Raw genomic sequence first — 13,626 nt, 5'->3', positions numbered from 1 at the left:
TTAACTTCTTATATACAGAAAGAGGCTGCTGCTTGTGTGTCTATGAGGCTTTCTGTTTTTCTTTTTACTTAATTAAAAAAAAATATACATATATAAGCAACTCAGTCTTTATTTGGAAGATGGTAGGAGATACATAAGTCAAGTCACAAGTATCACTGAAACAAGACACATGATTTTCAGATGACAACTGCCAAAGGAAACATCGCCACATGAGTTAAAATCCAGAATGCTTAAAATTCACACCAGAGAGCTAAAGGAGACCTCAAAGCCATCCCTCAGTATTAACCTGAACTGCTCATACTCCCAGGTCAACACAAAGGAAGAATACATGTATTTATTCTATAAAGCACCCTTTATTTACAGGAACACCAGTGGTGAGAATTAGCTTCAGTGGGGAAGGGGAATTCACAATATGGTGAGATACAAAGAAAAACAAACCAAAAACCACCTTACCTCTTCCAAATGATTCTACCATTAAGTTCTACCTAAACACTGAGAAATATCATTTCCAAGGGGAAACCCAAGGCTTAGTTAGTCTATTAAACATAATCAGAGATCACTGCAACATCAAGAAACAAACCAAACTAGACCACAATGAACTACCACATATGCAGCAAAAGCTCCTTTTTGGATGAAAAAATTAAATACAATACTTCCTCAGTTCACTACTGTCCCTAGGCCATGTACTCACTTGTACACTTTCTTCCCCCTCATGAGCCTAGAAGGTTTCAATTCTTATTTAAAAAGCTCTACAGATTTTAAATCCTTTTAAAATACAAATATAATATAAAAATACAGATATAATTCCAAATATACCAATATTAAATATACCAATATACCATATAAAATACCAAAATACAGATTTCCTCCAAGGGAGAAGAAAACCACCTGTTGAAGTCAAGTTCACCAGAGAACACAGCTCCAGAAAACACAAAATGACTTTGTCATTTCAGTCATTTACCTGGGCATATACTGCTTTAAAGCACTTTTGCCTTAAACATCCCCTTCCCTTGCTGCTACATCACATCTGCCAGACATCACCCACGGGCCAAGGCAGCGCTGCAGGGAAAAATCCACACAATGTGGAGTATTTCCTTCTTTCTAGTTTTACAGGGATTTAGGAAATGCACACCATCATTACGTCCAAGAACACAACCTCTAACATAACACACCTGGTTGGTGTGAAACAGGTGAAGTCTGCTCACACTTTTCCCTCTGAGGTGTAAACCACCACAGCTGCAGAGGTGTACACGTGTTGTCTTGTAACATGTTGGTAAGTACAGTGTAAATCAGTTAATTTCAGCTGGTGTTCTCTGACATGTTGGTAAATATAGTAGAAACAGGTTAATTTCGGGTGGTACTGAAGTTTTTTGCAAAAATTTTAAAGTGGATCATTTTGTAAAGACTTTTTTTGTTTCTTTTTAAAGAAAAACCAGAAGAACTTCCACAAACAGAAGTACCTTGGGGTGGCAGATATTTAAGGTCACTCTCTACCCTTGTGTACCTCATTATCAAGGTTTGGGTGATTCAGTAACAAGGCTCACCCCATCTGAAAAGCCCAGAGTTTTCCCCATCAGCCTGGAGGGACTGCACTACCATTTGAATTCTATTTCCTGATAATGTGCTCATCATGGTTGAAAATTTCTGCAGGAAGATGAATTTTACTTTCTTCCCTGACAGCTCAGTAGAGACTCAGGGGTTTAATTGGACCTATCTGCTGATGCATATTTGACTAAGAGCATGCCCAAGAAAAAAAAAAAAATAATAAGGTTATACAGACAGGTCTAGGGCTTGGTTTAGAGGCACAGGAAAGCAGACTGCTCACTCATTATCAGCTCTGCAAACACAAAGTAGTCGGCTTTCCTGTTAGGACAACACCCCACAAATGACACCGCAAAAAGCCCAAGAGCCATCACCAAGCTAACACAAACCCTCTTCCCTCTCCAGCACCTGCACACCCAGAGCTGCTCAGAGACCCCTGGGCTCCATGTCCCTGCTGAGCAGAAGCCCTGGCACACTCAGAAGGGCTCTGGCACCAGGGCAGATGGCCAAGGCCACCGCTGACACCTCCACGGGCACACAGGGCCCGTCTCTGGCACGCGCACAAGTTGGTCCTACAGGCAAAGTCCCAACAAGCACGATGCCACCAGAGGCCTGCGTGGCAGGAGGGGTGGGCTGGGGAGCAGCAAAGCCCGTGAACAAAATGGGACCTGGCAGTCTGAGCCAAAGACATTAAAAATCCCAGGGCAAATCAGAGTGTTCATCAGCCCGTGCGGCACTCTTCACTGCTGGAACACAGGTTAATAGATACACAAGAGGCAGGAAATCCAAAGGACGGAGAGCACCCAAAACTTTGCCCACGTTTCCACCATGGTGTGTCAAAGAAAGTGGGCAAAAGCACCAGGATTGCCCATATTTACTGGGAATTCAAGTTATTACACCCAACAAGCAACTTGTGAGGTGCTTCCTCTCGACAACTCACTTCTTCCCCTCGTACACAAACAAAACAATAATCAAAAGCCAAAGTCATAGTTTGTCAATGCCCCTCTGAAAATATTAAATTTCCTGCTCTGCTTAACTTAGCTCAGACAAGGCAGGCAGTATTTGCTCAGCAAATATTGTTTGTAATAAGTTAGACAAGCAATATTTTTTGCCAGCCTATTAACACCAGGAAAATATGTACAGTCAACAAGAGATGAAGAATTTGTTCAATTACTTCAAAAATGGGAATTACAACCGAGGGATTATTATCCATTTAAACATCTCTTTTCCACAAAATGTCAAACACTAGCCATTTGCTAACAATCTCCGGAGACAGATAAAGTAACATTTTGGCAATGCAAACACAAACTCCCGAGCTGGAGGAGGGGGGAGTGGGAGGAAGGAGGGCGGGAGGGGGGAAGCTCCACCATTCACAACAATGCCGGACCATCCCAACACGCCAGGAATATTTTGCAGCCAATTAAAAGCCCAAACAAACATCTGAGTTGCCCGAAGTGCTGGCGGGCAGCGGCCGGAGCAGGGCAGCGGGGCAGGGACGGGGGGCAGCAAGTTGCCAGCGGAGCCCGGCACCCTCCCGACCGCAGCCCCGGGATCCCCCCCCGGCCTGACACCAGGATTAATGCACGTTAATTGCTATTTGCAAAATTCAGCAGCCTGAAAGCGCCGCGCTTCCTTTCTCAAATCCTTTTTTTTTTTTTTTTTTTAATTTTTTTTTTTTTTTTTTTTCCTTTTCCCTTCCAAGCACCCCCCCCCCCGGCCCAGCCCCCGCCCCGCGGCAGGGCAGAGCCCCCCGGCGCTCTTACCTCCAGCGCTTCCAGGGTGTTGAAGCTGGCGATGGCGAAGCCATCGATCAGGTCCTCTTCCTGGGAGCTGGACTCGCGGCGGCGGCGGCGCGGGGGCCGGGCGGCGCGGGCGGCGGGCGGCGGGCCCCGCGGGGCGGTGCAGTTCTGGCCGCCGTTCTCCTTGCCGGGGCTCGGCTCCTTCTCGGAGCCCGAGGACGGGCTCTGGTTCCGCGGGTCGCGGGCCGCCGCCTCCCGCCGCCGCACGCGGTCCCGCTGCGACCTCGACCTCCGGCTCTGCCGGATTTTCCCATCCATCGCCGAAGAAGAAGCAAATTAAAAAAATTTAAAAATAATAATAATAATAATAATTAAAAAATTAAAAAAAAAAAAAAAATTAAAAGGAGAAGGCCAGGCGCGGGGAGGGGGGGGTGGGGGTGGGTGGGAGTGGGGGGGGCGCGGGGGGAGAGAAAAGTCGCCCCCCTCCAACTCACCGCTTCCCCTCTCCAAACCCCGGAGCCCTTAAAAAATAATAATAATAATTAAAAAAAATATCATCAACAACAACAACAACAAAAAAAATCCTGCTGTTCAGAGCCTCGGATCCAGGGCGATGATAATCCACAGAGCAAGGCTGGGTGGCGGTGGCGGTGGGGCGAGCGGCACACACACACAAAAAATATTAAATCCACGGAATGACCTTGACAAATTTCCACCCCCCGCCTCCCCCCACCCCCCCAAAAAAGCAACGACGGGAAGAGGAGGGGAGGAAAAAAAAAAAAAAAAAAAAAAAAAAAAAAGAGAAGGGGGGGAAGATTTATCTGGATCAGGACGAGGACACCTCGGATTCACTCGGCGCGGAGGAGAGAGGCAGATCCGGGAGGCTCGACCCAGCTCGGGATAATCCAGGCGCGGCGCCCCCTCCCCGGGGGCAGCGCCGCTCCGGGGCCCCGCTCCGGCCGCCGCGCACCGCCGGGGGGGCCGCCGCCGCCGCCGCGCTCGCCGCCCAACTTTCTTGCCGCGGAACGAGCGAGACAATCCCTGGGCAGCCCCCGCCGCCGCCGCCCGCCGCCGCCGCCGCCCGCCGCCGCCGACCCCTCCTCGCCGGGCGCCGCCGGCGGCTCGCAGCCCCCCGCCGGCGCGGCGCGGCGCCCCCGCCGCCGCCGCCCGCTGCCGGATGGCGCTCGCCCGCCCGCCCCAGCCCGGCCGCCCGCGGCGCGGCGCAGCCCCGGCCCCCAGAAGCCGCTCAGTCGGCGCTGCCCGGATGCCGCCCCATTCTCCCCGAGCTGGGACGCGGCGCTAGCACCGCCCGGCCGGCCGCGCATGAGCAGGGCTGCCAGCTGCGCGTCATTCCCCGGCGCAGGCCCGGCCGTGCCCCCGGCCCCCCCCCTTCCTCCTCCTCCTTCCCGCCCCGCCGCCGCCTCGCCTCCCCTCCGCGCGGGCCGGGGGCGCCGGCAGCCGCCCCAGCCCCCGGGAAAAGTTTCCCCCGGCCCGCGGGCCCGGGACACGGAGGGGGCAGCGCCGCGGGCCGGGACAGGGGATGGAGGGGCGAGCCGAGGGGATGGAGGGGCGAGCCGAGGGGATGGAGGGGCGAGCCGAGAGGATGGAGGGGCGAGCCGAGGGGATGGAGGGGAGCCGGGGACACGGGACGAGCTGCGGGAAGGGCTGGGGGTCAGACGCCTCCCGGGGGAGAGGAGCGAGCCAGGGACAGGGAGCGAGCTGCGGGATGAGTTGTGCATGCTGGACCGAGGGTCAGGCTGAGGGATCGCTTGGGGGCTCTGGACAAGTTGGGGAACGCAGGAAGAGCTGAGAGACGTGGAAAGAGTGGAGGGATGAGCTAGGGAACAATCTGCGTGTCAGGGGACGAGCTGGGAGATGAGCTGGGGATGTGGGTGCGGGACACGGGCGCTGGGCACCCGGAGCTGCAGGGGGGACACGGAGCAGTGTCAGGGAACCGAGGGCTGGGACTCACGGAGGTGGGAGCAGGAGACACTGTTCATCAGCTCCTGCTCCCCGTCCATTCATCCCGATGAGGTTTTGTTCGGGCTCTGCAATGCGGGAGCCAGCTGGTTCCTCTCTTGATTCCCTGCAGTTTCAGGCCCTTTCCTCTCTCCAGGATCACCCGGCCAAAGGCTTGGTCCTCAGGCACTCCCTTGGGACAGGGGCTGGCTTGGTGGCCAGCTGAGCAGCTGTGCAGTGCCCAGTCCCAAGGACAGCACTGAGGAAGGTGTGTCTGCATCAGGGCTCCTGCACGGGGCTGTCCTACATACCACAGTGGTAGCAGGACTTAATCCTCCTGTTACCATCTTTTATTGCACCTAGTCAGATATTGTAGCACGTTACCATCACTTCTGGTTACTCCCTTCCTTGTGTGGGGCTGGCTTTGCTCAGCTGGACTGACTCGGCTTAATTCCTTACTTCTTCAGCTGCTTTCACCTTCCCTGGGCCTTTAGTTCTGGATGTGAGAGACATTAGAAAGATGTTTTGAAAAAAAGCCTAAAGAAATCCCTTGTGATTCATGTATAAGGGGAAAAATCCATGAAGGAGATTCAGAGTTAGTGGGAGCCATGGAAATAAAGGAAGCCAAAAAAATCTCCTGCTACTTGCTCCCACTGTATTCCAGTTCAGCCATCACCAGGGATGGTGCTTTCCTCAGGCTGGTGTCCCCAGAAGTGGCAGGCTGGCAGCTGAGTGTGTAACACACTCATCAAAACTTCCAGGTGGGCACTTCAATGCCCGTTTTCCCACCATTTGCTTTTGTTCCTGATCTAATTGTAGCAACAGAATAGTCAAAAATTAACCCACTTCCACCTGGCCCAAACAGTAGAAGGGTTTCTGGCAACAGCGTTGCCCTACCTTACTTAGACAAGTGCTAAAATAAATATCATCCTCTTAAAATGTAGCATAGAAACGTCATTTAAATTTAAGCCATTTAAAACCAAAGGTAGAAATCCCATGAGCAGTGCAAAGCCTCTTAATGCAAATAGTCAGTCATGCATTGCATACCTCAATCACACTCGTATCGGTGTCATTTGTGTCCTAATAAAATCCTATAATCTTTTGCGTGCCAATTAAAGAAGGAAGATAGCTAAATCTAGCTGCTTCCTTGGGTAATTACAGGCTAGTGGGGAGCCAGACAGTTATCTGCCCTGGGCTTTGCTGGACTTTGTGGATTTCCAAAGGATATTTCCTGTTTCATTAAGTAAATGTACAATATTTTTTTAAGTGGATGGTGTTTAAAAGGCACAACCAAGATCCTGGAGATGGTCATTAATGAATGGTCTCTGTTTGGATACACACAGTTAAACAAGGGATTTGGTTTAGCAACTGCATTTGCTTTACCAGTTTTTTAAGGGACACTTTCTAGAAATGAGAATTTCCATTGAGTTCACTAAGTTATTTTTACACTGGTGAGCCTGTCCTTTTATTTACAAGGTAATTTCTATGTTGCTTATAAGTACATCATAAGGGCAAGTCATTAAAAAAGATAAACTGGGGCATTTTTAACACTTTTTCCTGCTAGGACTCATCTCGCTCCTGTTGTGCTTTAGGCTCTCCATCATTAATATGCATTTCTAGTTCTCTTTTTTTCATTCACTTCCAAATTTGCTGACCAACAAGGACAGTGGAAATTGCCTGTAAAGTTCCTTTCTTTATTTCCTGTCAGCAGGGTCATCAAGATTCTCATCCCGTGTTTACGTGTGGAGTTTAATGTCACTGGGAACATAAACCAAAGGTGCCTTCTGGGGAAAGTTGTGAATACCATTATTTTTTTCAATTAACTCCACAAATTCAGCAGCACTATGATTGTCCATAGTTATTTTCATTTTTGTATATATATTTTTTCTTGTTGAAAGATGCAGCAGAAGGGTCATCCAAAGGAATTAACAAAATCAAACAGTCCACAAGGGAAAGGATGCCTCTGCTTGAAACAGCATCTCTGAATCAATCATGCCTTTCCTTCCACCAAGGCAATTTTGTGTTTTCAATGGAAGGCAGACGTACAGTGGTTTTGTTTCCCCCCAGCATCAAATGGCATTCCACACAATGATATTCATCATGTTATAACTCTAGGTGAATGATAATGGATCAGAGGGAATGAAAACAGATGGATGTTAAAACAGACAATTCCCTGCCACAAACCTGGGAGCCCTCCACTGCTGCCTAGTCCATTCATTCAGTGGATAATTGTATTAGACATTCCAACAATAGAGAGGCCTTCTTCATTAATCCTGAATTTACTGAAAAGAAGCTTTGCAGACTATAGCTCTTTGGGTGCTTAGACAACATCAGGCAAAATTTACCACAGGCTTAAATGTCTAAAACTCAACTGGATAGAAACTAGCACAGAAAAATTCCAAAAACAAGGGAGATGGGTGGGTGAGGCCAGCGACCAGGACAAGCCAGGAGCAGCACTGCAGGTAGGCAGGGGACACGAGTGCCTTTGCAGCAGAACTGCAGCTCAGGTGATGCCAAGGAAATTTATTGAAAAGCTTTCCTCTGGCTGGAGTGCAGGCACAGCTGAAGTTACCAGTATTGGACCTGAGCTGAGCAGTATTGGGTTTGAGCTGATTGTCCCTTCCCAGCCTCCAGCTCGCCACACGAGCCAGTGAATGCCAACCCCTGCCATGTGATGGGGCACAACCGGTCCCTAACCCTGGTCTGCAGCAGGTGACTGGGGCTAAGCAATACAGATCAAGTCTCTTAGCAGCTGTCCTGTGAGTCAGACCTTGATTACAATATTGACATTAACATTTTAATCACATGCACGCTGCTGCGGATTTTAATGACAAACTCGCTATGCCTTTGCCTTTTGAGGATCAGAAATGAGACCCTCGTTCCTAGCTGGAGTGAGAGTGGCATCAGAGCAGCAGCAGCAGTAAACATGGCATTGCTCTCGCCACAAGCCTGCCCCTGGACATTAACCCTGCTGGCACTGAGCACCTCACTGCAACAGGGACTTTGCTCTCGATCACTCTGTTCCTGTGGCTGGGGCAGTACTGGAAGTTATGAAAAAGGAGAAAGGCGGTGCTTTTGTGTCCTGTCTAGCCTGAGGCAGTGTGAAAAATCTACCCAATCCCTGTGTAACTATCATTTTCGATTCGCAGGTACTTTAATCAGGGCAGAGTAATCCAGAGACATTTCCTTCATCCAGTGGAGGTGGAAGCAGGGCTGCTGCTATAATTTCCTGCCCAGTGCCATCAAAGTGAGGTGAAGAAAATTTAATGCAAATGAGAATCATGTCCCAAATCTCTGTTGTTCCTCTCACCCCAAACACGCTCCACAATCTGTCGCAAATGCTGCGAGCTGAGTCTGCAAGGCTTTGCTTTGTTAAAGACTGTCATGTCCAAGGTGGAAGGACAACCAAAAGGTCACAATAAATAAACTGAATACAAAATTGCTTAAGGCAATAAAAGGAGACCACAGACTTTCATTACAGCTCTGACATGCACCAGGAGACACTTCAGGATGTTAAATAAACTGGGGATTGTGTCGATGAGCTTAGTTGTTTTCTGTTGTTTCTTTCCCTGCTACCCCAATACTTTGCCAAAACAATCAGGCCTTAACTGCTTGGTATCCCTTTCACAAACATGGGCTGCCTTTATCACTTGCTTCATCATGGTCATTTGCACTGAAAATACATAATCACTGTCAGAGTACAAAGAATCATTACGAATAATTAGTTACTTCCAATATGGCAAGTCAGTCTCATAAATCTTGAATATTTGGCTTTGGTTTTGGAAAGAGATTCCTTAATGGCTACACTTGTGAGACTCCGTTAATTGATATAAAATTGTATTCAAAATTAAATTTGTTTTAACAGATCTAAATCACCCCAATAAATCAGCTTCAGCCTATCTGCTCCAAGGGTTCAAGTACACTTTTTTTTTTTTTGCCTTTGGGAGAAGCTGTGAGCTTGCAATCAATGCTTAGAGAGCTGCATCTGACCCTCCCCTCCTTGACTAATTGCTTCCATATGCTGACATGGGGTGATTTTGCTGGTCTGAGGAGTCATAAAGGAGGGGGTGGAAGGTACAGCCCCTTTCCCTAGCCCAGCCGGAGCAGCTCTGGGACACTCAGCCTTCCTGCCAGGCAGGTGTGTGGGGAGCAGGGGGTTCTGTCTGAATTCATCTCACAGCCAGGGTGGGAGGGAGAAATTCCCTGCTTCTGCTCTCAGTGGGCAAAGGAGAGGGAATTTTAATAAGAAAGAAAAGGAGTTCAAGTCTATCTGTAATAGTCAGATATTGAGGATTTATGCTATTATAGTTAATAGCAGTATGAATGGTAGTTCTTATGATGCTTTTTTTCTTCTTCAGAGAAACTGTCTTTTTCATCTGATATCATGGGTGAGAGAAGGTGAGAGTTAATAACAATAGCTTAATTTTACTTGACTGTATATACTCTATTTAGCTCCTGAAATTGTTTCAGGACAGGATGTTATTATCTTTATCCTTGCTTTAAACCACAGAAATGGAGCTTGAGAGACAAAAGCCCAGTGCTCCTCTCCCATAACGTCTTTAGTACATTCCTCACCTATGCAGCAGTGAGCCCAAACGCTTCCTGTGATCCTGCATGGTAAAAATCTGTTGGAAGAATTCCCCATTTGCACCCTGTCTGCGTTTGCCGTCTGTTATCTTAACTATCTCTCTAATTTTAATTTTTTTTTCTTCTCCTCCAGAGATTCTTTCGTACCTACTTCATCCCAGTGAAACTTTCCCCACCCCTCTCACACCTGGGTCTCTGCCTGTCTGCTCTCCCTCGGGTGGCAGCGCTGGCTGTGGGTTCTGAGAGCTGCTGCAGCCCTGGGAAAGGGATGCTCCATGCCCAAGACTTGCATGCCATGGGGGGCTTTGGGGCAGCTCAGAGCCCCCCTTGCCTCCCCTGGAAAAAGCTCTGCTGTGTCTGCTGTCAGGCCCAGAGATTGCCTAATGCTGTGTCCTGCTTGGCTAGGGATGCCCAAATCCTGCTGGGCTCAGCCATCTATTTAATGATTCTCTTGCCTTTAGAACGTGGTGCACAGCCTCCTGCTCGGTGTGTGGTGGTGCAGGGTGTTTAGGGGTGAATAAAAGTAACAACCTTTTTAGTTTTATTGGGTGCAACTGTTGTGTTGGAAATTTTCCTTGGGTGGAAGTTGCTTCAGTTTCCAAGTGTCCTGTAGGTTGTGCTCAATTTATTCTTAAATTTGTTAAAGCAATGCATTTCATCTTAATCCCTCAGTGCATATTATTAATCAGCTAATGCTTCAAAGAAAAAAAAGATATTAAAAATTCCCAAATGAAGAACAAAGAACCCTCACCCACCCACCCTGGGAAACCTGAAGATTGAGACTGGTGATTTTGTGTCCTAAGCCTGGAAACTGAAGGGAAAACTAGTAACAACTGATTCAGAGAAGGTATATTTGGCAGTCTACAACTTGCAGACCTCTCCTAATAAAGGCTGGCAGGGTGTGCAAATGGAGCTTGACACATGGTCATGATAAACAGGTGCTGAAACATTTCTGCAGCATTTCTCCCACTAATATTTTGTCACTTTAAAGCAATCGTTAGGAAGTTGTATCATCTTAATTACAGAATCTGGGAGTAAGCTATTTACTGGTAGTTGTGTAACTTGTTAGTAAAGGCTTCCCTGCAGTGTGGTTCTGGCTCTCTGTGTACCAGCAGCAGGCTATGCACCGAGGGAGGCTGGCAAAATCACAATGATACATAATTTACACTGGGTCAAGTTACCTCAGTGGCAAGTAGATGAGCTGGACAAGTGTTAAACAGGGCTTCACCTTCACTGCTGTCCATGCCTATGATGAAATTTATTCCATGAAATTTATTCCCAGAGTGGATGAGGCTTAACTAATTACTGCACAGTTGTATGTCCTGATGCCTTTGGGTCATCAGAGCAACTTTGCACAAGCCAAATCAGAGGTGGATTCAAAGATAGAAGAATATAATTGTCAAAAGGATTGGCTTGACTGCCTGGGATCATTTTGCATAGAGAAGGGTAGAACTGGAAGTTAGATGAAAGTAAAACAGGAAAGATGGGAATGGATCTGTTAGAGTGAGTGTGTAATAAGGACTGAATTATTCTTAACACAGAATTTTTACATGCACCTCATACTATTGCTAATCTTTTGTTGTCCCTCATCTGATTCACTGATTTAATTTCACTTCTGCAAATGAAGCAAGGAGCCTCAATTTATTGAGGGGGCTGTGAGGGCCTTTGGAAGGGAATGTATTGAATTTCAGAAAGCATTTTACAAGAAGGTAGCCTGCCACAGCCTTGTGCTGTAGGACTTCCTTTGGAAGCATATATTTCTCCCCCATAAGTCTTTTGAACAGTTTTATACCACACATGTTTCAAGAGAATTAAATCAATAACAATCTGTACCTTTCTAACCTGAAATGCAAGCTCTGCACGGCAGGAGATCAAGATATGCAATTAACTGTTGTCCTTTCAAAGGAATTCTGACAGATATTTATAGTTTACTGTATTCCATTTTCCTGCCATTGGAATATAACAGTACAACCGAATGCAGCTGACTGGAACTATGAAATAATTATAGCAATAACTATTTCCTTCTCTACTGGGGAAATCTTGTAAAGTGCTGCATGTGGGAACTGCTGATGTTCTTGCCCCTCAAAATCCGGTCCTTACCTTCAGTTTATCATGCATCCCTGGCTAAGTCACCCAAGAGAGAGTTTTTGTTCCATTACCTTCAGCTTCTTCTAAAGTCATGTTCTGAATCTCATGTTCATCCTGATGTGGAATGAATCAACACTGTAGAAATAAATGCACTTTAAAAAGCTTTCTATATTTGTGCACGGACAGTGTATGAAGTAGAAAGACCTCTCTGTAGTAAAATAAGTCATATCTGTGTGTGGGAGTTTGGAGCAGTCTATTAAGAGGAAACTATGCAATATTACCAGAAGTGAATAGATTGGCATTTGACTGCTAAGCACTTTGCAAATTTCGATATAAAGGCACTTATTTTATACCCTGAGCTGTCACTGTAACTTATGTGCTCGTGCTGGTGACTTAGTAGCATAATGACAGGCCATTGTTACTGAGCTAATTAGTTTTAAGCAATCTTTCCTAACAGTATGCTTGAGGATGACATTCATTTGCTGCAAACTTGTGAGACGTTGATGCATCAGGAAAATTGTGATGCTGAATCTTTGAGCTACCTCTCTTGCTGGCTGAGTATGAGGGTCTTGTCAGGGGATAGCTGCTGTGTTGGACACTTCAGATGCCTCTTGCTATTAGTAATACCCTCAGCTACTTAACTTACAGCTGAAGGCTGTAAACTTCCAGCTTTAGGGCTGTAAGCCTGCAGAGGAACGCTGTAGCTTCCAACATATGGTGGGGTCTAATCGTTGCTTTGCCATTTTCTGTCATTCTGGTTGAATGCCTGCAGATGCTTCCCAGGACCTTGCAAACCAGGGTCAGATACACCTGGTGCTTTGGGGGGAAGTGTGGTAGGGGATCGTGGTGTCATTTGAAAAACCCAGAAGTTCAGAGTAGGATAAGTAGAAGTGAAAAGGTCTCTTCAAAGAAAGTATTGGAATTATTTTCCTAAAAATGTTCACCAAGGTAAAGAAGTGTCCAGATGCCCTCCACCCCTACCCACGTGGACTGAGCATGAAGTTAACCACTCCTTCCAACATGAGAAGAATGAGAATAGGGAAGAGAAACTGTTCTCACTTTGCTCTCACAGGTGGCACCGACAGCTTGTGGCTGTTGAGTAATACTGTATTGTGCAGCTGCCTTAGAAACTGGTGGTATTGAGTCATTCCCAGGTAATAATTTTGTTTTGGAGTCCCCCCAACTTATATTAGGACTGGGTGGATAAGCGTTGGTACTGTAACAGGAGGAAAAAATTCAACAATCAGCCCCTCCCAAGTTTGCATTTCCTGGAACTGTTGTCATAAACGTGAAGTTCACTAGAAGTAAAGAAGTGAAGGAAATGGAGAGCATCTTGTAAATTAACCATATCTGGGAGCTCCCCGTGTTTTTCCATAAGGGGCTCTGGAATGCAGCTGTCTGATCCTTTGGTGTAGTAAAGCCTGAGGCTGCACCCCAACCTGTGTGACTCAGCTTCTGGAAGTTTACTTCTGTGCATAGAGGTGTTTGTTTTTTTTTTTAATAAAATAATATATTTAAAAAATAATAATACAAATAGAGAAATTTAGGGTTTCTGCACAGGGACCTGGTGTGTGCATGCAGATAAATACCAGAGCTGAGACCTCCCCTCCTGAGAGACCTGCAACAAGCAGTACATTATTTATGTGCTCCTCTCCCATTTCCCTGTGCCTTATGTAAATACTAATCAAGGTGAAATTGAACTCAGCTACGT

The 13,626-nt window shown here is 47.0% G+C and overlaps 1 protein-coding gene and 1 long non-coding RNA gene across 33 annotated transcripts in view; one reads left to right on the top strand and one right to left on the bottom strand.

Annotated features, from left to right (window-relative positions):
* Positions 1-3,700, bottom strand: part of FBRSL1 (fibrosin like 1) — a 502,421-nt gene extending 498,721 nt beyond the window's left edge. For 10 of the 32 annotated variants that reach the window (XM_086856114.1, XM_086856131.1, XM_086856132.1 and 7 more), the window contains exon 1: positions 3,306-3,699. In XM_086856114.1, coding sequence (XP_086712240.1) covers positions 3,306-3,599 — 294 coding nt within the window. In that variant the 5' untranslated portion in view covers positions 3,600-3,699. Of the gene's footprint in view, positions 1-3,305 lie in introns of all 32 variants that reach the window. The other 22 variants (XM_086856145.1, XM_086856146.1, XM_086856148.1 and 19 more) reach the window with 7 other exon arrangements.
* Positions 3,701-9,149: 5,449 nt separating this feature from the next.
* On the top strand, positions 9,150-12,084 carry LOC111936498 (uncharacterized). The gene is made up of 4 exons (XR_002868196.2): positions 9,150-9,378; positions 9,599-9,638; positions 9,751-9,857; positions 9,961-12,084. It is a non-coding gene; the product is annotated as an uncharacterized LOC111936498 (long non-coding RNA).
* Positions 12,085-13,626: the final 1,542 nt, after the last annotated feature.

This window comes from Cyanistes caeruleus, chromosome 18 (genome assembly GCF_971803275.1).
Source record: "Cyanistes caeruleus chromosome 18, bCyaCae1.hap1.1, whole genome shotgun sequence".
NCBI classification, from domain to species: Eukaryota; Metazoa; Chordata; class Aves; order Passeriformes; family Paridae; genus Cyanistes; species Cyanistes caeruleus.
The sequence above is the reverse complement of the archived record's forward strand: the minus strand, read 5'-3'. Positions and strand labels throughout refer to the sequence as shown.